The sequence below is a fragment of the Carcharhinus amblyrhynchos genome, unplaced genomic scaffold, assembly GCF_965287045.1.
Source record: "Carcharhinus amblyrhynchos unplaced genomic scaffold, sCarAmb.v2.hapA scaffold_991, whole genome shotgun sequence".
Lineage (NCBI taxonomy): Eukaryota > Metazoa > Chordata > Chondrichthyes > Carcharhiniformes > Carcharhinidae > Carcharhinus > Carcharhinus amblyrhynchos.
This window is the reverse complement of record NW_027650731.1, coordinates 22064-47535: the sequence shown is the minus strand read 5'-3', so window position 1 is coordinate 47535 and position 25472 is coordinate 22064. Positions and strand designations below refer to the sequence as shown.

Here is a 25472-nt window from a genome sequence, read left to right as displayed (position 1 = left end):
CACTGCGCCGGCGCCACTCACGGCTGACTGCCGGCAACGCGCAGGCGGATTAGGTTCGCTCAGACAACAGGACCGCAGTGTCTCCTCCGCACACTGCGCCGGCGCTGCTCCCGGCACCGTGCCGGAATTACGCATGCCAAACTGTTTTTTCTCTTCCCTCAGTGCGCTGGCGCCACTCACGGCAGTGTATCGGAACTGCGCAGGCGGATTGCGTGCCCATCCGAAGTGCGCCGGCGGTGCTCACGGCACTGTGTCGGATCCGCGCAGGCGGTGTGCGCTTCCTGCCTAACTGCGCCGGCGCTGCCCCCCGGCACTGTGTCGGATCCGCGCAGGCGGAGTGTGTCCCAATCCTCACTGCGCCGGCGCTGCCCCCGGCACTGACGGCAGTGCGCCTGCGGAGTTGGGTCGGCGGCGGCGCCATTTGGTGGCGGTGGTGGAGGAGGGAGGCCGCGGGCGGGCATGGCGGTGAGCCTGGACAAGGAGGCCTATTACCGGCGGCTCAAGAGGCTGTACAACCACTGGAAGGTGAGGGGGGGGAGAGGTTGAGGTGGGGGTGGGGAGAGGTTGAGGGGGGGGGGAGAGGTTGATGGGTGGGGGGGTTGAGGGGGGCGGGGGGGTAGTAGTGGGTGGGGGGGTTGAGGGGGGTGGGGGGGTAGTAGTGGGTTGGGGGGTTGAGGGGGGTGGGGGGGTAGTAGTGGGTGGGGGGGTTGAGGGGGGTGGGGGGGGTAGTAGTGGGTGGGGGGGTTGAGGGGGGTGGGGGGGTAGTAGTGGGTGGGGGGTTGAGGGGGGTGGGGGGGTAGTAGTGGGTGGGGGGGTTGAGGGGGGTGGGGGGGTAGTAGTGGGTGGGGGGGTTGAGGGGGGTGGGGGGGTAGTAGTGGGTGGGGGGGTTGAGGGGGGTGGGGGGGTTGAGGGGGGTGGGGGGGTAGTAGTGGGTGGGGGGGTTGAGGGGGGTGGGGGGGTAGTAGTGGGTGGGGGGTTGAGGGGGGTGGGGGGTAGTAGTGGGTGGGGGGTTGAGGGGGGTGGGGGGGTAGTAGTGGGTGGGGGGGTTGAAGGGGGGTGGGGGGGTAGTAGTGGGTGGGGGGGGTTGAGGGGGGTGGGGGGGTAGTAGTGGGTGGGGGGGGTTGAGGGGGGTGGGGGGTAGTAGTGGGTGGGGGGGTTGAGGGGGGTGGGGGGGGGTAGTAGTGGGTGGGGGGTTGAGGGGGGTGGGGGGGTAGTAGTGGGTGGGGGGTTGAGGGGGGTGGGGGGGTAGTAGTGGGTGGGGGGGTTGAGGGGGGTGGGGGGGTAGTAGTGGGTGGGGGGGTTGAGGGGGGTGGGGGGGTAGTAGTGGGTGGGGGGGTTGAGGGGGGTGGGGGGGTAGTAGTGGGTGGGGGGGTTGAGGGGGGTGGGGGGGTAGTAGTGCGTGGGGGGGTTGAGGGGGGTGGGGGGGTAGTAGTGCGTGGGGGGGGTAGTAGTGCGTGGGGGGGGTAGTAGTGCGTGGGGGGGGTAGTAGTGCGTGGGGGGGGTAGTAGTGCGTGGGGGGGTAGTAGTTGGTGGGGGGTAGTAGTGGGTGGGGAGGGTGAGGGGGGTGGGGGGTAGTAGTGGGGGGGAGGGGGGGTAGTGGGGGAGGGGGGAGGTTGCTCTGGCGCTGTGAGGCAGCAGCGCGAACCCACTGTACCGCCCCTACTTTGGACACAGAGGGGCAATTTAGCTTGGCCAATCCTCCTCCCTTCCCTCTTCCTCTCTGTCACGCAGCACGGTGGTACAGTGGGTTGGCGCTGCTGCCTCGCAGCGCCAGGGACCCGGGTTCGATTCCCGGCTCAGCGCACAGTGGGTTAGCGCTGCTGTCTCACAGCGCCAGGGACCCGGGTTCGATTCCCGGCTCAGCGCACAGTGGGTTAGCGCTGCTGCCTCACAGCGCCAGGGACCCGGGTTCGATTCCCGGCTCAGCGCACAGTGGGTTAGCGCTGCTGCCTCACAGCGCCAGGGACCCGGGTTTGATTCCCGGCTCGGTACGCTGTCTGTGCGGAGTCTGCACATTCTCCCCCATGTCTGCGTGGGTTTCCGCCGGATGCTCCAGTTTCCTCCCACAGTCTGAAAGACGTGCTGGTTAGGGCGCATTGGCCGGGCTAAATTCTCCCTCAGTGCCCGGGGGGGGTTCGTGATGACGCCAAGATTGGTGGAACGGCAAATTGCGCAGAGGGTGTGGAGAGTCTGCAGAAGGATCTAGATAGGCTGGGCGAATGGGCCAGGAACTGGCAAATGGAATTTAATGTTGGCAAGTGTGAGGTGGTCCACTTTGGTAGGAATAATGGTAGGAAGGACTATTACTTACATGGCGAAAACTGCAGCAGGCGACGGTGCAGAGGGACCTCGGGGTCCTTGTGCATGAGTCGCAAAAACCCAGCCTGCAGGTGCAGCAGGTGGTCAGGAAGGCGAATGGGATGCTGGCCTTCATAGCGAGGGGGATTGAATATAAAAGTAGGGAGGTCTTGCTGCAGCTGTATAGGGCATTGGTGAGGCCGCAGCTGGAGTACTGTGTGCAGTTTTGGGCTCCGTACTTACGCAAGGATGTTTTGGCCTTGGAAGGAGTGCAGAGGAGGTTTACTAGGCTGATACCGGAGTTGAGGGGATTGAGCTATGAGGAGAGGCTGAATAAACTAGGCTTGTACTCGTTAGAGTTTAGAAGAATGAGGGGAGATCTCATTGAGACGTATAAGATGATGAATGGGATGGATAGGATAGAGGTGGAGAGGCTCTTCCCGCTCAGAAAGGACAGTAGGACTAGGGGGCACAGCCTCAAGATAAAGGGGAGGCGGTTTAGAACGGAGTTGAGGAGGAACTTCTTCACTCAAAGGGTGGTGAATCTCTGGAATTCTCTGCCCGTTGAAGTGGTGGAGGCTGCCTGGCTAAATCTTTTTAAGACGCGGGTTGATGGGTTCTTGATAAGAGAGGGGATTAAGGGTTATGGGGAGAGGGCGGGAAAGTGGAACTGAGACACGACAGATCAGCCATGATCTTATTGAATGGCGGGGCAGGCTCGAAGGGCTAGATGGCCTACTCCTGCTCCTATTTCTTATGTTCTTAATGTGTGGAGTTACAGGAGTAGTGGTCAGTACAAACTTGATGGACCGAATGGTTTGCTACTGGCCTCTGGGGGTTGTATGTCACAGGGATAGCTGGTATTTTCCAAGTGAACATCTCAGTGGAGAGTTCAACTGTGAGGGTGCGCCGCACTGTGGGGAGGGTTGGTGCTGAGGGAGCGCCGCACTGTGGGGAGGGTACACTGGGGTGGGTGCTTGCTGGGAATGGTGTGGGAGGGCGTTCGCTGTGTGTCCCTGTCTGTCTGGGGGGGAAGGGTGTTGCTGTGTGGGAGTGAGTCGGTTTGGTGCGGTGTCCGACTGGGTCTCTCCACCCCCCCCCCGCCCGGGGGCAGCGTGATGACGATGTGAGATGTGGGGGGTCTGTGTGGGCGGGGGTGTGTGGGGAGGGATGGGGATTGCTTTGGGATGGTTTTTGGCTTGGTATCTAACTGGCTTCTTACCCCCCTCAACTCCCCCCACAGCGAGGCGATGATGAGTACAGCAAAGTGGACGCCATCGTGGTGTCGGTGGGAGTGGATGAGGAGATTGTCTATGCAAAATCAACAAGCCTTACAGGTAAGCTATACTCGCCCAGCCCAGCACCCCCCCCCCCCTCCCCCCCCGGATGCGGTGTCCCCCTCCCCCCCCCCCGGATGCGGTGTCCCCCCTCCCCCCCCCGGATGCGGTGTCCCCCCTCCCTCACTGTCCTCTCCCTGTTGACAGACCTGGCTGTTTGGTTATGAGCTGACAGACACCATCATGGTGTTCTGTGATGAGAAGATTCTCTTCATGGCCAGCAAGAAGAAAGTGGAGTTCCTCAAACAGGTGGCAAACACCAAGGGCAGCGAGAACGCCAACGGCATCCCAGCCGTCACCCTCCTGGTGCGGGAGAAGGTGAGTGAGACTGCCGGGGGACAGGGGGGTGGGGGCGGCGCAGAGAGATGGTGTGGGGAGGCAGAGAGAGTGTGAGTGCAGGGGGAGCAGAGAGAGAGAGACTGTGGGGAGGAGACAGAGAGAGAGCGCGGGGCAGAGAAAGGGTATGGGGGAGGCAGAGAGGAAGAGTGTGGGAGGGGGCACAGAGGGGGAGAGAGCACGTTGGACGGGTGGGGGGGGGTGGAGAGTGACAGTAGATTGAACCAGGATAGCCCACTGTTATTTGTCATTTATATTAATGATTTGGATGAGCATATAGGGGACATGGTTAGTAAGTTTACAGATGACCCCAAGATTGGTGGCACAGTGGACAGTGAAGAAAGTTATCTCCAATTGTAACGGGATCTTGATCAATTGGGCCAGTGGGCTGACCAATGGCAGATGGAGTTTAATTTAGATAAATGTGAGGTGATGCATTTTGGTCGATTGAACCAGGGCAGGACTTACTCAGTTAATGGTCGGGCGTTGGGGAGAGTTACAGAACAGAGAGATCTCGGGGTACAGGTTCATAGCTCCTTGAAAGTGGAGTCACAGGTGGACAGTGGTGAAGAAGGCATTCGGCATGCTTGGTTTCATCGGTCAGAACATTGAATACAGGAGTTGGGACGCCTTGTTGAAGTTGTACAAGACATTGGTAAGGCCACACTTGGAATACTGTGTACAGTTCTGGTCACCCTATTATAGAAAGGATATTATTAAACTAGAAAGAGCGCAGAAAAGATTTACTAGGATGCTACCGGGACTTGATGGATTGAGTTATAAGGAGAGGCTGGATAGACTGGGAGTTTTTTCTCTGGAGCGTAGGAGGCTGAGGGGTGATCTTATAGAGGTCTATGAAATAATGAGGGGCACAGATCAGCGAGATAGTCAATATCTTTTCCCCAAAGGGAGGGGAGTCTAAAACTAGAGGGCAGAGGTTTAAGGTGAGAGGGGAGAGATACAAAAGGGTCCAGAGGGGAAATTTTTTCACCCAGAGGGTGGTGAGTGTCTGGAACGAGCTGCCAGAGGCAGTAGTAGAGGCGGGTACAATTTTATCTTTTAAAAAGCATTTAGACAGTTCCATGGGTACGATGGGTATAGAGGGATATGGGGCAAATGTGGGCAATTGGGATTAGCTTAGGGGTTTAAAAAAAGGGCGGCATGGACAGGTTGGACCTCTATGACTCTGAGTGAGAGTGTGGGGGGAAGAGACAGAGAGAGAGAGTGGGGGAGCAGCACCGAGGGAGTGTGTGCGCGCGGGGTGGGGGGAGAGGGGAAGAAAGTGAGGGAGAGGGAAGACAGCACCGAGGGAGTGACAAAGCAGGGGAGACAGCACTGAGGGAGAGCCTGTGTGGGGAGTGAGAGAGCAGGAGTGAGTGTGCGGGGAGGGAGAGAGCGGGGGAGACAGCACCGAGGGGCAGTGTGTGTGGGGAGGGAGAGAGCAGGGGAGACAGCACCGAGGGGGAGAGTGTGTGGGGAGGAGAGATCGGGGGAGACAGCACCGAGGGGCAGTGTGTGTGGGGAGGGAGAGAGCGGGGGAGAGAGCGGGGGAGACAGCACCGAGGGGCAGTGTGTGTGGGGAGGGAGAGAGCGGGGGAGACAGCACCGAGGGGAGTGTGTGTGGGGGGGAGAGAGCGGGGGAGAGAGCGGAGGAGACAGCGCCAAGGAGAGTGTGTGTGGGGAGGGAGACAACACCGAGGGAGAGAGCGGGGGAGACAGCACCGAGGGGGAGAGTGTGTGGGAGGGAGAGATCGGGGAGACAGCACCGAGGGGCAGTGTGTGTGGGGAGGGAGAGAGCGGGGGAGACAGCACCGAGGGGCAGTGTGTGTGGGGAGGGAGAGAGCGGGGGAGACAGCACCGAGGGGCAGTGTGTGTGGGGAAGGAGACAGCGCCGAGTGGGAGAGTGTGTGGGGAGTGAGAGAGCGGGGGAGTGAGAGAATGGGGAGACAGGACCAAGAGAGTGTGTGTGTGAGGTGCAGAGAGGTTTTGGGGGTGGGGACGGGGTGGTGGTGGGGGGAATAGGAGGGGGTGGTGAAGGAGACGATTTCATTTCCCCGACTTCTCCCCGTCCAGAACGAGAGCAACAAAGCCAATTTCGACAAGATGATTGAGGCCATCAAGGACAGTAAAAACGGAAAGGTCATCGGCGTCTTCGGAAAGGACAAATTTCCCGGAGAGTTCATGAAATCCTGGAACGACTGCCTGAACAAGGAGGGACTGGAGAAGGTAGAGGGAGCTTTACTCTGTATCTAACCCCGTGCTGTACCTGTCCTGGGAGTGTTTGATGGGGGGACAGTGTAGAGGGAGCTTTACTCTGTATCTAACCCCGTGCTGTCCCTGTCCTGGGAGTGTTTGATAGGGGGGACAGTGTAGAGGGAGCTTTACTCTGTACCTAACCCCGTGCTGTACCTGTCCTGGGAGTGTTTGATGGGGACAGTGTAGAGGGAGCTTACTCTGTATCTAACCCCGTGCTGTACCTGTCCTGGGAGTGTTTGATGGGGACAGTGTAGAGGGAGCTTTACTCTGTATCTAACCCCGTGCTGTACCTGTCCTGGGAGTGTTTGATGTGGGGACAGTGTAGAGGGAGCTTTACTCTGTATCTAACCCCGTGCTGTCCCTGTCCTGGGAGTGTTTGATGGGGGACAGTGTAGAGGGAGCTTTACTCTGTATCTAACCCTGTGCTGTACCTGTCCTGGGAGTGTTTGATGTGGGGACAGTGTAGAGGGAGCTTTACTCTGTATCTAACCCCGTGCTGTACCTGTCCTGGGAGTGTTTGATGTGGGGACAGTGTAGAGGGAGCTTTACTCTGTATCTAACCCCGTGCTGTCCCTGTCCTGGGAGTGTTTGATGGGGGACAGTGTAGAGGGAGCTTTACTCTGTATCTAACCCCGTGCTGTACCTGTCCTGGGAGTGTTTGATGTGGGGACAGTGTAGAGGGAGCTTTACTCTGTATCTAACCCCGTGCTGTACCTGTCCTGGGAGTGTTTGATGTGGGGACAGTGTAGAGGGAGCTTTACTCTGTATCTGATGCTGTTCCTCAGGTGGATATGAGTGCAACAGTTGCCTACACCCTGGCGGTGAAGGAGGACGGGGAGTTGAACGCTATGAAGAAAGCTGCCCTGATCACCTCGGAGGTGTTTAATAAATTCTTCAAGGAGCGTGTGATGGAGATCGTGGACGCTGACGAGGTAATCAGATGCTGACCTTCCGATCTTGGGGGTAATAATACCAGGGTGTGGGATCCATTCTTTCGCTGTGCAAATCCCGGGTTACACCATACCAGGAAGGACTGGGGCCAATTCTGGGTGCCCTCTCTTTTCGATTCCCAGCTTGGTTCACTGTCTGTGTGGAGTCTGCACATTCTCCCCGTGTCTGCATGGGTTTCCTCTGGGTGCTCCGGTTTCCTCCCACAGTCTGCAAGACGTGTTGGTTAGGGGGCATTGGGCCGTGCTAAATTCTCCCTCAGTGTAACCCGAACAGGCACCAGAGTGAGGGCGACTGGGGATTTTTTACAGTGACTTCATTGCAGTGTTAATATAAGCCTTACGTGTAATAATAAATAAACTTTAATTTTAGTTTTGCATTGGCCATGCTAAATTCTTTTGATTTGATTTATTATTGTCACGTGTATTGGGATACAGTGAAAAGTATTGTTTCTTACGCACTACACAGACAAAGCATACCGTTCATAGAGAAGGAAAGGAGAGGGTGCAGAATGTAGTGTTACAGTCACAGCGAGGGTGTAGAGAAAGATCAGCTTAATGTGAGGTAGGTCCATTCAAAAGTCTGACAGCAGCAGGGAAGAAGCTGTTCTTGAGTCGGTCGGTACGGGACCTCAGACTTTTGTATCTTTTTCCCTGACGGAAGAAGGTGGAAGAGAGAATGTCCGGGGTGTGTGTTGTTGGGGGGGGGGGGGGGGGGGGTCCTTAATTATACCGGCTGCTTTTCCCGAGGCAGCGGGAAGTGTAGACAGAGTCAATGGATGGGAGGCTGGTTTGTGTGATGGGATTGGGGGCTACATTCACCACCCTTTTGTAGTTCCTTGCGGTCTTGGGCAGAGCAGGAGCCCAGACCGAGCTGTGATCCAACCAGAAAGAATGCTTTCTATGGGGCATCTGTAAAAGTTGGTGAGAGTCCGTAGCGGACATGCCAAATTTCCTCAGTCTTCTGAGAAAGTAGAGGCGTGGTGGGGCTTTCTTAACTATAGTGTCGGCGTGAGGGGGGACCAGGACAGGTTGTTGGTGATCTGGACACCTAAAAACTTGAATAGAGGGATATGGTCCCCGGAAGGGTCGGGGGTTTTAGTTCAGTCGGGGGGCAGCATGGTCAGTGCAGGCTTGGAGGGGCCGAGTGGCCTGTTCCTGTGCTGGAATTTTCTTTGTACCTCGCATTAAGCTGATCTTTCTCTACACCCTCGCTGTGACTGTAACACTACATTCTGCACCCTCTCCTTTCCTTCTCTATGAACGGTACGCTTTGTATAGCGCACAGGAAACAATATTTTTCACTACGTTAATACACGTGACAATAAATCAAATCATTTACTGGGGGGTGTAGGTTAAAGGTAAAACAGGGCAATGTTTAAAGGGGATGTGAGAGGCAGGTTTTGTTTTTTTTCAGACAGTGGGTGGTAAATACCTGGAACTGGCTGCCAGAGGATGTGGGAGAAGCAAGTAGAAGAGAGATGTTTAAGAAGCATCTTGGTAGATCTGTGAGTAGGCAGCGAATAGTGGGATGAGTAGAGGCAAGAAACAGCACCGTGCGTCAGCGAGGCCTGGTGGGTCAGAGGGCCTGTTCCTGTGCTGCAATGTTCTTTGACATGATGGAGAAGAACGAGGAGAGACGGAGAGAGACTATACCTGCAGGTTATTCACACGTCAACCACATTGCACAGAACCACAGGCCCCGTTCAACTAGACTCTGTAGATTGTTTGCCGCAGTCTCTGTAACTAGACTCTGTAGACTGTTACAGGGGGTGTGTGACTAGACTCTGCAGACTGTTACAGGGGGTGTGTGACTGGATTCTGTAGACTGTTACAGGGGGTGTGTGACTAGACTCTGTAGACTGTTACAGGGGGTGTGTGACTAGACTCTAGACTGTTACAGGGGGTGTGTGACTAGACTCTGTAGACTGTTACAGGGGGTGTGTGACTAGACTCTGTAGACTGTTACAGGGGGTGTGTGACTAGACTCTGTAGACTGTTACAGGGGGTGTGTGACTAGACTCTGTAGACTGTTACAGGGGGTGTGTGACTAGACTCTGCAGACTGTTACAGGGGGTGTGACGAGACTCTGCAGACTGTTACAGGGGGTGTGACGAGACTCTGCAGACTGTTACAGGGGGTGTGTGACTGGACTCTGTAGACTGTTACAGGGGGTGTGTGACTGGACTCTGTAGACTGTTACAGGGGGTGTGTGACTGGACTGTGCGGACTGTTACAGGGTGTGTGACTAGACTCTGTAGACTGTTACAGGGGGTGTGTGACTAGACTCTGTAGACTGTTACAGGGGGTGTGTGACTGGACTCTGTAGACTGTTACAGGGGGTGTGTGACTGGATTGTGCGGACTGTTACAGGGTGTGTGACTAGACTCTGTAGACTGTTACAGGGGGTGTGTGACTAGACTCTGCAGACTGTTACAGGGGGGTGTGACGAGACTCTGCAGACTGTTACAGGGGGGTGTGTGACTAGACTCTGCAGACTGTTACAGGGTGTGTGACTAGACTCTGCAGACTGTTAGCTCCAGTGTGGCGCTGCTGACTGCGTGGATTGAACTGGTTCGGAGAGAAACACTTGGCGGTGTCTCCAGTCCGAAGGCCAGACCCTGTCGCGGGCTGAGGACGCTGATAGCGTGGCCATTCCGGCTCCTGTGTGGGTTGTAACCACTCTCTCTCTCTCTCCTCCGGCGCAGAAAGTACGGCACAGTAAACTGGCGGAGTCGGTGGAGAAGGCCATCGAGGAGAAGAAGTACCTCGCTGGAGCAGACCCATCCACGGTGGAGATGTGTTATCCCCCCATCATCCAGAGTGGGGGCAACTACAACCTAAAGTTCAGCGTCGTCAGGTAACGGTCCACGGCATGGGTGCCTGTTTACTCTGTATCTAACCCCGTGCTGTACCTGTCCTGGGAGTGTTTGATGAGGGGGACAGTGTAGAGGGAGCTTTACTCTGTATCTAACCCTGTGCTGTACCTGTCCTGGGAGTGTTTGATGGGGGGACAGTGTAGAGGGAGCTTTACTCTGTATCTAACCCTGTGCTGTACCTGTCCTGGGAGTGTTTGATGGGGGGACAGTGTAGAGGGAGCTTTACTCTGTATCTAACCCCGTGCTGTACCTGTCCTGGGAGTGTTTGATGGGGGGACAGTGTAGAGAGAGCTTTACTCTGTATCTAAACACCTGCTGTCCCTGTCCTGGGAGTGTTTGATGGGGACAGTGTAGAGGGAGCTTTACTCTGTATCTAATCCCGTGCTGTACCTGTCCTGGGAGTGTTTGATGGGGGGACAGTGTAGAGGGAGCTTTACTCTGTATCTAACCCCGTGCTGTACCTGTCCTGGGAGTGTTTGATGGGGGGACAGTGTAGAGGGAGCTTTACTCTGTATCTAACCCCGTGCTGTACCTGTCCTGGGAGTGTTTGATGGGGGGACAGTGTAGAGGGAGCTTTACTCTGTATCTAACCCCGTGCTGTACCTGTCCTGGGAGTGTTTGATGGGGGGACAGTGTAGAGGGAGCTTTACTCTGTATCTAACCCCGTGCTGTACCTGTCCTGGGAGTGTTTGATGGGGGGACAGTGTAGAGGGAGCTTTACTCTGTATCTAACCCCGTGCTGTGCCTGTCCTGGGAGTGTTTGATGGTTGGTGGGGGGGGAGCAGTGCAGACGGACTATCTGACGCTGTCTTTTTGCCTCCGCTCAGTGATAAGAACCACATGCACTTTGGGGCGATCACGTGTGCGATGGGGATCCGTTACAAGTCATACTGCTCCAATATCGTGCGTACCCTCATGGTCGACCCTCCCCAGGAAATGCAGGACAAGTATAACTTCCTGCTTCAGATCGAGGAGGAGCTACTGAAGGAGATGAAGAATGGTGAGTGGGGGCGGGGCTGGGGGAGGGTGGGGGCGGGGCCGGGGGAGGGCGGGGCCAAGGGAGGGCGGGGCTGGCTGGGGCAGGGCCAGGGGTGGGCGGGGCTGGGTGGGTGGAGGATGGGCTGGGGTGGGGCCAGGGGAGGGCGGGGCTGGCTGGGGCAGGGCCAGGGGAGGGCAGGGCTGGGTGGGTGGAGGACGGGCTTGGGTGGGGCCAGGGGTGGGCGGGGCCAGGGGCAGGGCCAGGGGAGGGCGGGGCTGGCTGGGGCAGGGCCAGGGGAGGGCAGGGCTGGGTGGGTGGAGGACGGGCTGGGGTGGGGCCAGGGGTGGGCGGGGCCAGGGGCAGGGCCAGGGGAGGGCGGGGCTGGGCGGGGCTGGGTGGGTGGAGGACGGGCTTGGGTGGGGCCAGGGGTGGGTAGGGCTGGGCCGGGGCTGGTCGGGGAGTTGGCCCAGGGGCTGGTGTGGTGGACAGCCGCAATGGCTGTGAACGGTCAGACAGTCCGCTACGACTCTCCCCAACTTTTACAGATGCCCCATAGAAAGCATTCTTTCTGGTTGGATCACAGCTCGGTCTGGGCTCCTGCTCTGCCCAAGACCGCAAGGAACTACAAAAGGGTGATGAATGTAGCCCCCAATCCATCACACAAACCAGCCTCCCATCCATTGACTCTGTCTACACTTCCCGCTGCCTCGGGGAAAAGCAGCCGGGATAATTAAGGACCCCCCCCCCCCCACACACACCCCGGACATTCTTTCTTCCACCTGGAACCTCTGTAGACTGAGAGTCTCTGTAGACTCTTTCAGGTTAGGTGGATTGGCCTTGGTAAATTGCCCCTTAGTGTCAGGGGTCTATCCAGGGTAAATGCAAGGGATTGTGGGGATAGGGCCTGGTGGGATTCTGCTCAGTGCTGACTTGATGGGCCGAATGGCCTCCTGTTTCCATTTCTCGGCAGTTTAGTTGGTGTGTGGTTTGACTTCTAATCTCTCTCTCTGTCTGTCTCTCTGTCTCTCTCTGTATCTGTGCCCCTCTTTGTCTCTCTCTCTCTCTCTCTCTCTCTGTATCTGTGCCTCTCTGTCTCTGTCTCTCTCTCTCTGTATCTGTGCCTCTCTGTCTGTCTCTCTCTCTCTGTCTCTCTCTCTGTATCTGTCTCTTTCTGTCTCTCTCTCTGTATCTGTGCCCCTCTCTCTCTCTCTCTCTCTCTCTCTCTGCCCATGCAGGTGCCAAGATCGCAGATGTTTACCAGAATGTGATGGCTTTCGTGAAGCAGGAGAAACCTGAACTGATGGGGAAGATTACCAAAAACCTGGGGTGAGAAATCTGTCACTTTGCAGCACCTCCCCGCAGTGCGGCCCTCCCTCGGCGCGGACCCTCCCCGCAGTGCGGCCCTCCCTCGGCGCGGACCCTCCCCGCAGTGCGGCCCTCCCTCGGCGCGGACCCTCCCCGCAGTGCGGCCCTCCCTCGGCGCGGACCCTCCCCGCAGTGCGGCCCTCCCTCGGCGCGGACCCTCCCCGCAGTGCGGCCCTCCCTCGGCGCGGGCCCTCCCTCGGCGCGGACCCTCCCCGCAGTGCGGCCCTCCCTCGGCGCGGACCCTCCCCGCAGTGCGGCCCTCCCTCGGCGCGGACCCTCCCCGCAGTGCGGCCCTCCCTCGGCGCGGACCCTCCCCGCAGTGCGGCGCTCTGTCGGCGCATGTGCTGTGTCCCCCTCTCTAATTGAAGGTGTTTTTTGTTGAAGGTTTGCGATGGGAATCGAATTCCGAGAAGGATCACTCGTAATTAATGCAAAGAATCAATATCGGCTGAAAAAAGGTGGGTACAGAGATAGGGAGGGGGTGTAGGGGGGGCTGGAGGAGGTTACAGAGATAGGGAGGGGGTGTAGGGGGCTGGAGGAGGTTACAGAGATAGGGAGGGGGTGTAGAGGGCTGGAGGAGGTTATAGAGATAGGGAGGGGGTGTAGGGGGGCTGGAGGAGGTTACAGAGATAGGGAGGGGGTGTAGGGGGCTGGAGGAGGTTACAGAGATAGGGAGGGGATGTAGGGGGGCTGGAGGAGGTCACAGAGATAGGGAGGGGGTGTAGGGGGGCTGGAGGAGGTTACAGAGATAGGGAGGGGGTGCCAGAGCTGTGGGGTGATATTGTAGTGTAGGGGGTGAGGGGGGCTGTGGGGTGATGTTGTAGTGTAGGGGGTGAGGGGGGCTGTGGGCTGATATTGTAGTGTAGGGGGTGAGGGGGGCTGTGGGGTGATGTTGTAGTGTAGGGGATGAGGGGGGCTGTGGGGTGATGTTGTAGTGTAGGGGGTGGGGGGGGCTGTGGGCTGATATTGTAGTGTAGGGGGTGAGGGGGGCTGTGGGGTGATGTTGTAGTGTAGGGGGTGGGGGGGGCTGTGGGGTGATATTGTAGTGTAGGGGGTGGGGGGGGCTGTGGGGTGATGTTGTAGTGTAGGGGGTGGGGGGGGCTGTGGGGTGATGTTGTAGTGTAGGGGGTGGGGGGGGCTGTGGGGTGATGTTGTAGTGTAGGGGGTGGGGGGGGCTGTGGGGTGATGTTGTAGTGTAGGGGGTGAGGGGGGCTGTGGGGTGATGTTGTAGTGTAGGGGGTGGGGGGGGCTGTGGGGTGATGTTGTAGTGTAGGGGGTGAGGGGGGCTGTGGGGTGATATTGTAGTGTAGGGGGTGAGGGGGGCTGTGGGGTGATGTTGTAGTGTAGGGGGTGAGGGGGGCTGTGGGGTGATATTGTAGTGTAGGGGGTGAGGGGGGCTGTGGGGTGATATTGTAGTGTAGGGGGTGGGGGGGGCTGTGGGGTGATATTGTAGGGGGTGGGGGGGGCTGTGGGGTGATGTTGTAGTGTAGGGGGTGAGGGGGGCTGTGGGGTGATGTTGTAGTGTAGGGGGTGGGGGGGGCTGTGGGGTGATGTTGTAGTGTAGGGGGTGGGGGGGGCTGTGGGGTGATGTTGTAGTGTAGGGGGTGAGGGGGGCTGTGGGGTGATGTTGTAGTGTAGGGGGTGAGGGGGGCTGTGGGGTGATGTTGTAGTGTAGGGGGTGGGGGGGGCTGTGGGGTGATATTGTAGTGTAGGGGGTGAGGGGGGCTGTGGGGTGATGTTGTAGTGTAGGGGGTGAGGGGGGCTGTGGGGTGATGTTGTAGTGTAGGGGGTGGGGGGGGCTGTGGGGTGATGTTGTAGTGTAGGGGGTGGGGGGGGCTGTGGGGTGATGTTGTAGTGTAGGGGGTGGGGGGGGCTGTGGGGTGATGTTGTAGTGTAGGGGGTGAGGGGGGCTGTGGGGTGATGTTGTAGTGTAGGGGGTGGGGGGGGCTGTGGGGTGATGTTGTAGTGTAGGGGGTGGGGGGGGCTGTCGGGTGATATTGTAGTGTAGGGGGTGAGGGGGGCTGTGGGGTGATATTGTAGTGTAGGGGGTGGGGGGGGCTGTGGGGTGATATTGTAGGGGGTGGGGGGGGCTGTGGGGTGATGTTGTAGTGTAGGGGGTGGGGGGGGCTGTGGGGTGATGTTGTAGTGTAGGGGGTGGGGGGGCTGTGGGGTGATGTTGTAGTGTAGGGGGTGAGGGGGGCTGTGGGGTGATATTGTAGTGTAGGGGGTGCCGGGGCTGTGGGGTGATATTGTAGTGTAGGGGGTGAGGGGGGCTGGAGGGGGTTACAGGGATAGGGAGGGGGTGAGGGGGGCTGTGGGGTGATATTTTAGTGTGTACACTGTATGTGGTGCTGGTGATATTGTCCCTGACGCATTGCGATGGCCATGTTCCGTCACTCACTGCCCTCTCTGTGTCCAGGGATGATGTTCAGCGTCAACCTGGGATTCTCCGCCATGGAAAACAAGGAGGGCAAGACCCCCGAGGAGAAAACCTACGCCCTGTTCATCGGGGACACCGTGCTGATAAATGAGGTACCGTCCGCAGGAGAAGAGGAGGGGAGCCGCCCAGCCCAGCCCAGAGCACGCATTCGACCCACCCCCTGCTGCGACGTCGGAGACCCCCCCGGGCCCTGAGTATCGTCGTCTCCTCACCCCTCGCTAACCCCCACTTCCATGTTCCCCCTCCACACTGATGGGGAGCCCTGCGTCACACTCTGCCTGGGCCTACATCTCTGGCCCTATAAGAAATAGGAGCAGGAGTCGGCCATCTCTCCCCTCAATCCTACCCCGCCATTCAATAAGATCGTGGCTGATCTTTTCCTGGACTCAGCTCCACTTACCCACCCGCTCACCATAACCCTTAATTCCTTTACTGTTCAAAAATCTATCTATCCTTGTCTTAAAAACATTCAGTGAGGGAGCCTCAACTGGGCAGGGAATTCCACAGATTCACAACCCTTTGTGTGAAGAAGTTCCTCCTCAACTCAGCCCTAAATCTGCTCCCCCTTATTTTGAGGCCATGCCCCCTAGTTCTAGTTTCACCCACCAGTGGAAACAACTTCCCTGCTTCTATCTTATCGATTCCCTCATAATCTTATATGTTTCTATAAGATCTCCCCTCATTCTTCTGAATCCCAGTGAGTATAGTCCCAGTCTACTCAGTCTCTCCTCATAATCCAACCCTCTCAACTCCGGAATCACCCGAGTGAATCTCCTCTGCACCCCCTCCAGGGCCAGTCTATCCTTTCTCAAGTAAGGAGACCAAAACTGTACACAGTAACTCCAGGTGTGGCCTCACCAGCACCTTAAACAGCTGCAACATAACCTCGCTGTTTTTAAACTCCGTCCCTCTGGCAATGAAGGATAAAATTCCATTTACCTCCTTCATTCCCTGCTGTATCTACAAACCAACTCCTTGTGATTTTTGCACAAGAGGGTCACATGACGAAGATCATCGAGTCACAGAGGTTTACAGCAGGGAAACAGGCCCTTCGGCCCAACCTGTCCGTGCTGTCCCTTTTTTTTAAACCCCTAAGCTAATCCCAATTGCCCACATTTGCCCCATATCACTCTATACCCATCGTACCCATGTAACTGTCTAAATGCTTTTTAAAAGACAAAATTGTCCCCGCCTCTACTACTGCCTCTGGCAGCTCGTTCCAGACACTCACCACCCTCTGGGTGAAAAAATTGCCCCTCTGGACCCTTTTGTATCTCTCCCCTCTCACCTTAAACCTCTGCCCTCTAGTTTTAGACTCCCCTACCTTTGGGGAAAAGATGTTGACTATCTCGCTGATCTGTGCCCCTCATTATTTTATAAACCTCTATAAGATCACCCCTCAGCCTCCTACGCTCCAGAGGAAAAAGTCCCAGTCTATCCAGCCTCTCCTTATAACTCAATCCATCAAGTCCCGGTAACATCCTAGTAAATCTTTTCTGCACTCTTTCTAGTTTAATAATATCCTTTCTATAATAGGGTGACCAGAACTGTACACAGTATTCCAAGTGTGGCCTTCCCAATGTCTTGTACAACTTCAACAAGACGTCCCAACTCCTGTATTCAATGTTCTGACCGATGAAACCAAGCATGCCGAATGCCTCCTTCACCACTCTGTCCACCTGTGACTCCACTTTCAAGGAGCTATGAACCTGTACCCCGAGATCTCTTTGTTCTGTAACTCTCCCCAACGCCCTACCATTAACTGAGTAAGTCCTGCCCTGGTTCAATCGACCAAAATGCATCACCTCGCATTTATCTAAATTAAACTCCATCTGCCATTGGTCAGCCCACTGGCCCAATTGATCAAGATCCCGTTACAATTGGAAATAACTTTCTTCACTGTCCACCGTGCCACCAATCTTGGTGTCATCTGTAAACTTACTAACCATGTCCCCTATATTCTCATCCAAATCATTAATATAAATGATAAATAACAGTGGGCCCAGCACTGATCCCTGAGGCTGGTCACAGGCCTCCAGTTTGAAAAACAACCCTCTACAACCACCCTCTGGCTTCTGTCAAGAAGCCAATTTTGTCTCCATTTAGATCCCTCACCCTGGATCCCGTGAGATTTAACCTTATCCAACAACCTGCCATGCGGTACCTTGTCAAAGGCCTTGCTAAAGTCCATGTAGACAACATCAACTGCACTGCCCTCGTCTACCTTCAAAAAACTCAATTTTCAAAAAACAAATTTGTGAGACATGATTTTCCACTCACAGAATCACTGATTCTGACCTTTCCCCTCCCCGACAGGAAGGTGCAGCTACTGTCATCACCACCGTTAAGAAGAAGATTAAAAATGTCGGCATATTCCTCAAGGTGAGAGAGATTTCCTCTGTATCTAACCCCGTGCTGTACCTGTCCTGGGAGTGTTTGATGGGGGACAGTGTAGAGGGAGCTTTACTCTGTATCTAACCCCGTGCTGTACCTGTCCTGGGAGTGTTTGATGGGGACAGTGTAGAGGGAGCTTTACTCTGTATCTAACCCCGTGCTGTACCTGTCCTGGGAGTGTTTGATGGGGGGACAGTGTAGAGGGAGCTTTACTCTGTATCTAACCCCGTGCTGTACCTGTCCTGGGAGTGTTTGATGGGGGGGACAGTGTAGAGGGAGCTTTACTCTGTATCTAACCCCGTGCTGTACCTGTCCTGGGAGTGTTTGATGGGGGGACAGTGTACAGGGAGCTTTACTCTGTATCTAATCCCGTGCTGTACCTGTCCTGGGAGTGTTTGATGGGGGGACAGTGTAGAGGGAGCTTTACTCTGTATCTAACCCCGTGCTGTACCTGTCCTGGGAGTGTTTGATGGGGGGACAGTGTAGAGGGAGCTTTACTCTGTATCTAACCCCGTGCTGTACCTGTCCTGGGAGTGTTTGATGGGGGGGACAGTGTAGAGGGAGCTTTACTCTGTATCTAACCCCGTGCTGTACCTGTCCTGGGAGTGTTTGATGGGGGACAGTGTAGAGGGAGCTTTACTCTGTATCTAACCCCGTGCTGTACCTGTCCTGGGAGTGTTTGATGGGGGACAGTGTAGAGGGAGCTTTACTCTGTATCTAACCCCGTGCTGTACCTGTCCTGGGAGTGTTTGATGGGGGGACAGTGTAGAGGGAGCTTTACTCTGTATCTAACCCCGTGCTGTCCCTGTCCTGGGAGTGTTTGATGGGGACAGTGTAGAGGGAGCTTTACTCTGTATCTAACCCCGTGCTGTACCTGTCCTGGGAGTGTTTGATGGGGGGACAGTGTAGAGGGAGCTTTACTCTGTATCTAACCCCGTGCTGTCCCTGTCCTGGGAGTATTTGATGGGGGGACAGTGTAGAGGGAGCTTTACTCTGTATCTAACCCCGTGCTGTACCTGTCCTGGGAGTGTTTGATGGGGGGGACAGTGTAGAGGGAGCTTTACTCTGTATCTAACCCCGTGCTGTACCTGTCCTGGGAGTGTTTGATGGGGGGGGACAGTGTAGAGGGAGCTTTACTCTGTATCTAACCCCGTGCTGTACCTGTCCTGGGAGTGTTTGATGGGGGGACAGTGTAGAGGGAGCTTTACTCTGTATCTAACCCCGTGCTGTACCTGTCCTGGGAGTGTTTGATGGGGGGACAGTGTAGAGGGAGCTTTACTCTGTATCTAACCCCGTGCTGTACCTGTCCTGGGAGTGTTTGATGGGGGGACAGTGTAGAGGGAGCTTTACTCTGTATCTAACCCCGTGCTGTACCTGTCCTGGGAGTGTTTGATGGGGGACAGTGTAGAGGGAGCTTTACTCTGTATCTAACCCCGTGCTGTACCTGTCCTGGGAGTGTTTGATGGGGGGACAGTGTAGAGGGAGCTTTACTCTGTATCTAACCCCGTGCTGTACCTGTCCTGGGAGTGTTTGATGGGGGGGACAGTGTAGAGGGAGCTTTACTCTGTATCTAACCCCGTGCTGTACCTGTCCTGGGAGTGTTTGATGGGGGGACAGTGTAGAGGGAGCTTTACTCTGTATCTAACCCCGTGCTGTACCTGTCCTGGGAGTGTTTGATGGGGGGGACAGTGTAGAGGGAGCTTTACTCTGTATCTAACCCCGTGCTGTACCTGTCCTGGGAGTGTTTGATGGGGGGACAGTGTAGAGGGAGCTTTACTCTGTATCTAACCCCGTGCTGTACCTGTCCTGGGAGTGTTTGATGGGGGGACAGTGTAGAGGGAGCTTTACTCTGTATCTAACCCCGTGATGTACCTGTCCTGGGAGTGTTTGATGGGGGGGACAGTGTAGAGGGAGCTTTACTCTGTATCTAACCCCGTGCTGTACCTGTCCTGGGTGTGTTTGATGGGGGGACAGTGTAGAGGGAGCTTTACTCTATCTAACCCCGTGCTGTACCTGTCCTGGGAGTGTTTGATGGAGGGACAGTGTAGTGGGAGCTTTACTCTGTATCTAACCCCGTGCTGTACCTGTCCTGGGAGTGTTTGATGGGGACAGTGTAGAGGGAGCTTTACTCTGTATCTAACCCCGTGCTGTACCTGTCCTGGGAGTGTTTGATGGGGGGGACAGTGTAGAGGGAGCTTTACTCTGTATCTAACCCCGTGCTGTACCTGTCCTGGGAGTGTTTGATGGGGGGGACAGTGTAGAGGGAGCTTTACTCTGTATCTAACCCCGTGCTGTACCTGTCCTGGGAGTGTTTGATGGGGGACAGTGTAGAGGGAGCTTTACTCTATCTAACCCCGTGCTGTACCTGTCCTGGGAGTGTTTGATGGAGGGACAGTGTAGTGGGAGCTTTACTCTGTATCTAACCCCGTGCTGTACCTGTCCTGGGAGTGTTTGATGGGGGGGACAGTGTAGAGGGAGCTTTACTCTGTATCTAACCCCGTGCTGTACCTGTCCTGGGAGTGTTTGATGGGGGGGACAGTGTAGAGGGAGCTTTACTCTGTATCTAACCCCGTGCTGTCCCTGTCCTGGGAGTGTTTGATGGGGGGACAGTGTAGAGGGAGCTTTACTCTGTATCTAACCCTGTGCTGTACCTGTCCTGGGAGTGTTTGATGGGGGGGACAGTGTAGAAGGAGCTTTACTCTGTATCTAACCCCTCTACCTGTTGTTATTCAGAATGAAGATGAGGAAGAGGAGGATGAGGTGAAGGATGAGGCTGAAGATTTGCTCGGACGAGGTGGGAAGGCCAGCCTGCTGACGGAGAGGACCCGGGTAAGTTGGTTTGTGGTGGGGTGACCTCTGCTCTGCCTCAGAGTCCGGGGCTGGTGTGGTGGTGGTGGGGGGAGGTATTATTGGAGTTGGGTCAACGGGGAAGGGTTTGGAGTTTGGGGGGGGGGGGGGTGGGGGCGGTGGGTTTGTGTGACCCAGGGGGCAGGATGTGTGGCAGCACCGTACGGAGTGGCCAATATCTTCCACACTGAAGCAGCTCGGAGTTTGTGGAATAATTTGACGATCGCAGCAGGAAGGCTGTGTGTGTGCGTGTGTGTGCGTGCCGAGAGAAACAGGGTTAATGTTCGGGGTCAGTGACCTGTCTACTGTCCTGAGCACAGGTCATTAAGCTGGAGCGCCGCCTCTGCTTCCTGGTCGGATAAACATCCCGGCTGTTTCCCTTCTCTCCCGTGTCTGGTTTACTTGCCGTGTGTTCGGTTCCATTCGCACTGTCTTATAACCCAACCTCACCTGCCTTTCTCTCTCCCTCCTCCCCCTCTTCACCGCGCCCCCTCCCCTCCCCTCCCCTCTCCCCCTGCAGAATGAGATGACCTCGGAGGAGAAGCGACGGACCCACCAGCGGGAACTGGCCCACCAGCTGAATGAGGAAGCCAAGCGGAGACTGACAGAGAATCGCGGCGAGCAGCAAAGCCAGAAGTAAGAGAGGGTCCCCTCCTCCCCGGGTATCATAGCACAGGCTTGCGCAGGTCCTTCACACACCCATACGCCACAGGAATTCTGGCAGACCCTCTGACTGCCCCCCTCCCCCGCAAAAGCCCAGGGTTAACTCTGATTGGTTTTCCTTGGGTATGGGGATTGAGGGAGATGGGCTGAATGGCCTCCTGTTCCTGTATATCTGTTGTAAAGCCGGACTGAATTGCTTCCTCCTGTTCTCGTCGTTCATTCACCCGTGAGACGTAGACGTCGCTGGCTGGACAGCAGGCCTCTCGTAATCGTATAGACTTCTATCAGCTCTCCCCCTCGACCTCCGTCACTCCAGTCAGAACAAACCAAGTTTCTCCAACCTCTCCCTCGTAGCTAATGCCCCTCCGTACCAGGGGCAACATCCTGTTGAACCTTGTCCCGGATATGGAGGGAAGAGGAGGGGTGGGGGGGCGTGGGGGAATCCGGTGAGCTTTGCACGCTGATCTCCATCTGACTTTCCTGTCCCTCCTTCCCTTCCTTCCGCAGAGCTCGCAAGTCGCGTGACTCGTACAAGAACCCCTCTCAGATGCCCAAGGAGCCGGACATTCGGGACATGAAGATCTACATCGACAAGAAGTACGAGACCGTGATCCTCCCCGTCTTTGGCATCGCCACGCCGTTCCACATCGCTACCATCAAGGTACGTTCTCCCCACCCCCCCCCACCCCACCGCCGTGCTGAGTGCCGATCCCGCAGGCGTCCAGCATGTTTAAGCGTTTGTGATACAGGCCATGGCCCTTCACGAGATTCCAGTGCCTCTTCAGGTCAGTCAGAGATCAATTGCTACAACTGGTCAGTTGGTGGCCGCAGCATTTTACCCTTGGGAAGCAAATACGGGTCAACTGGTCAGTCAGAGATCAATTGCTACAACTGGTCATTTAGTGGCCGCACCGTCTCACCCACGGGAAGCAAATACGGGTCAACTGGTCAGTCAGAGTTCAATTGCTACAACTGGTCATTTAGTGGCCGCAGCGTCTCACCCACGGGAAGCAAATACGGGTCAACTGGTCAGTCAGAGATCAATTGCTACAACTGGTCAGTTGGTGGCCGCACCGTCTCGCCCTTGGGAAGCAAATACGGGTCAACTGGTCAGTCAGAGATCAATTGCTACAACTGGTCAGTTGGTGGCCGCAGCGTCTCACCCTTGGGAAATGTTTCATTTGATTTATTGTCACGTGTGTTACCGTACGGCGAAAAGTATTGTTTCTTGCGTGCTATACAAACAAGCATACCATTCATAGAGAAGGAAAGGAGAGGGTGCAGAATGTAGCGTTAGTCACAGTAGAGAAAGATCAACTTAACGCGAGGTACAAAGAGCAAGGAAAATTCCAGCACCGGAACAGGCCCTTCGGCCCCTCCAATCCTGCACTGACCATGCTGCCCCCCGACTGAACTAAAACCCCCTACCCTTCCGGGGACCGTATCCCTCTATTCCCATACTATTCATGGATTTGTCCAGACGCCCCTTAAAACTCACTATCGTATCCGCTTCCACTCCCTCCCCCCGGCAGCGAGTTCCAGGCACCCACCCCCCCTCTGTGTAAAAAATCTGCCTCGTACATCTCCTTTAAACCTTGCCCCTCGCACCTTAAACCTGTTCTTCCCCCCCCCCCCCCCCCCAGTAATTGACTCTTCCACCCTGGGGGGAAAAAGCTTCTGACTATCCACTCTGTCCCTCATCATCTTGTAGACTTCTATCAGGTCTCCCCTCAACCTCCGTCGCTCCAGTGAGAACAAACCAAGTTTCTCCAACCTCTCCTCAGAGCTCATGCCCTCCATACCAGGGGTAACATCCTGGTAAATCTTTTCTGTCCCCTCTCCAAAGCCTCCACATCCTTCTGGTGGTGTGGGTGACCCAGAATTGAACACTATATTCCAAGTGCGGCCTCACTAAGGTTCTATAAAGCTGCAACATGACTTGCCAATTTTTAAACTCAGTGCCCCCGGCTGATGAAGGCAAGCATGCCGTATGCCTTCCTGACTACCTTCTCCACCTGAATTGTCACTTTCAGTGACCTGTGTATCTGTACGCCCAGATCCCTCTGCCTATCAATACTCTGTGTACCTGTACGCCCAGATCCCTCTGCCTATCAATACTCTGTGTACCTGTACACCCAGATCCCTCTGCTGATCAATACTCTTAAGGATTCTGCCATTTACTGTATATTTTCTATCTGTATTAGACCTTCCAAAATGCATTACCTCATTTGTCCGGATTAAATTCTGGATGAAATGGTTTCATTATCAATAGATTCTTAATCTGTTGATCTACAGGTGCTTCGGTCTGCCTTGTTGTCCAACGAGGGGCATACACGCGGTGGGTCGTACGAGGGCTGCTCTTGGTTGTTTCGAGAGTAGCCTAGTGCTTCACGTCGTTAGTGTACGCTTAAAACGGGACCAGATACTGGGCAACACGACAGCTCAGTGACTATCGCTGGTTTGCTGTGCGGACACATGGATTTGGGCCGGTGTCTGTGGGAGTTTGCGCGTTCTCCCTGTGCTTGCGTGGGTTTTCTCCGGGTGCTCTGGTTTCCTCCCACACCCCAAAGATGATTGGTGTAACAAGTTGTCCCTAAATCAGTCTCCCCTCAACCTGGTTTCCAATGCGGAGTGCCGTTAGCGTAGACAAGGGTCATGGGTGGAAGAGGGAACTCAGTGTTAAAATGGCGGTGTGGGCTCGTTGGGCCGAAGGGCCTGTTTCCCAGGCTGTGCTGTTCTTTTTTTGTTTTAATCCCAAATATTTTTTACTAAATTCACATTCCACCCTCTGCCGTGGCGGGATTCGAACCCGGGTCCCCCAGAACGTTAATAGTCTAGTGATGATGTGTCAGTGCCATCATCTTCCTGTCTGTATTCCGGTCTTGTGGTATTTGAGGCAGGGAAAGCTGGATGAATGGGTGTGAGGGAGGGAGGAATCGGAGGGTAAGGAGAACGGGACAGGGCAGGGAGGAGGGTCTGAGGGAGGTTAAACACGGTGGAGAGGTTCTTCTGCTCAAACTGACTGCGTCCTCTTCGCCCGCAGAACATCAGCACTTCAGTGGAGGGAGACTACACCTATCTCCGCATCAACTTCTACTGTCCAGGCAGCGCCCTGGGCCGCAATGAGGGCAACCTCTTCCCCAACCCCGAGGCTACCTTCGTCAAGGAGATGTGAGTACCACTGTGGGTGGGTTTGGCTGAAGATTGGGAGCAGTTTTAGAACATAGAACACTACAGCACAAACAGGCCCTTCGGCCCACAAGTTGCGCCGATCACATCATCACCTACCAACCTACAGACCTATCTATAACCCTCAATCTCATTAAACCCCATATACTCATCCAGAAGTCTTTTAAAAGACCCCAGCGAGTTCGCCTCCACCACCACTGACGGCAGCCGATTCCATTCACTCACCACCCTCTGAGTGAAAAACTTACCCCTAACATCACTTCTGAACCTCCCTCCCCGCACCTTAAACCTGTGTCCTCTCGTAGCGACCATTTCAACCTGGGGAAATAGCCTCTGAGAGTCCACCCTATCTATTCCTCTCAACATTTTGTAAACTTCTATCAGGTCGCCTGTCAACCTTCGTCTCTCCAGGGAAAAGAGTCCCAGCTCCCTCAACCTATCTTCATAAGGCATGTCTCCCAATCCAGGCAACATCCTTGTAAATCTCCTCTGTACCCTTTCAATAGCTTCTACGTCCTTCCTATAGTGAGGCGACCAGAACTGCGCACAATACTCTAAATGAGGCCTGACAAGGGTCTTATAAAGTTCCAGCATTACCTCCCGACTCCTAAACTCAATCCCTCGATTAATGAAGGCCAGTACACCATACGCCTTCTTGACCACCTCCTCCACCTGCGAGGCCGATTTAAGAGTCCTGTGGACCCGGACCCCAAGATCCTTCTGCTCCTCAACACTACTCAGACTTCTGCCCTTGATAGTGTACTCGTTCATCCCGTTGGTTCTGCCAAAATGGACGACTACACATTTATCCGCGTTGAAGTCCATCTGCCACTTCTCCGCCCAGTCCTGCATCCTATCTATGTCCTGCTGCAACTTTTGCCATCCTTCCAGATCATCCACAACACCACCGACCTTCGTGTCATCAGCGAACTTACGGGGTCCCCCCGTATCGAAGGAAGGATGTGGAAAGGGTCCAGAGGGAGGTTCACGAGGATGATCCCTGGAATGAAGAGCTTGTGGTGTGAGGAACGGGTTGAGGACTCTGGGTCTGTCCTCGGGAGTTTAGAAGGATGAGGGGGGGATCTTATTGAAACTTACAGGATACTGCGAGGCCCTGGATAGAGTGGGACGTGGAGAGGATGTTTCCACCAGTAGGAAAAACTGGAACCAGAGAGGGCACAAACTCAGGGTAAAGGGACGGTCCTTTAAAACAGAGATGGGGAGGGATTTCTTCACCCAGAGAGTGGGGAATGTGTGGGACTCTTCGCTCCAGAGGAGGCCGGGTCCCTGAGTGTCTTTAAGACAGAGATAGATCGGTTCCTGATTAATAAGGGGATCAGGGGAATGGGGGATGGGGAAAATATCAGCCAGGATTGAATGGGGGAAGCAGACTCGATGGGCCGAGTGGCCTCATTCTGCTCCTGTATCTGATGGTCTTATGGCTTGGGGATGGGGGTCAGGTCCAGTTGCGCAGAACGACCAGATAAGCTGTTTTTATCGATGTGTGTGTGTGCGCGCACACACGTGTGTGTCTAAGATGTT

The 25472-nt window shown here is 55.5% G+C and overlaps 1 protein-coding gene across 1 annotated transcript in view; it reads left to right on the top strand.

Moving 5' to 3' along the window:
* Window positions 1-441: 441 nt before the first annotated feature.
* The window catches only part of supt16h (SPT16 homolog, facilitates chromatin remodeling subunit), a 39923-nt gene continuing 14892 nt past the window's right edge, over window positions 442-25472 (top strand). Inside the window, 15 exon segments of the mRNA XM_080184882.1 lie at window positions 442-525; window positions 3542-3630; window positions 3779-3953; window positions 6045-6197; window positions 7013-7159; window positions 9883-10034; window positions 10881-11053; window positions 12268-12358; window positions 12782-12855; window positions 14817-14929; window positions 17154-17219; window positions 19965-20060; window positions 20599-20714; window positions 21249-21402; window positions 23785-23912. Coding sequence (XP_080041008.1) covers window positions 460-525; window positions 3542-3630; window positions 3779-3953; window positions 6045-6197; window positions 7013-7159; window positions 9883-10034; window positions 10881-11053; window positions 12268-12358; window positions 12782-12855; window positions 14817-14929; window positions 17154-17219; window positions 19965-20060; window positions 20599-20714; window positions 21249-21402; window positions 23785-23912 — 1793 coding nt within the window. The 5' untranslated portion in view covers window positions 442-459.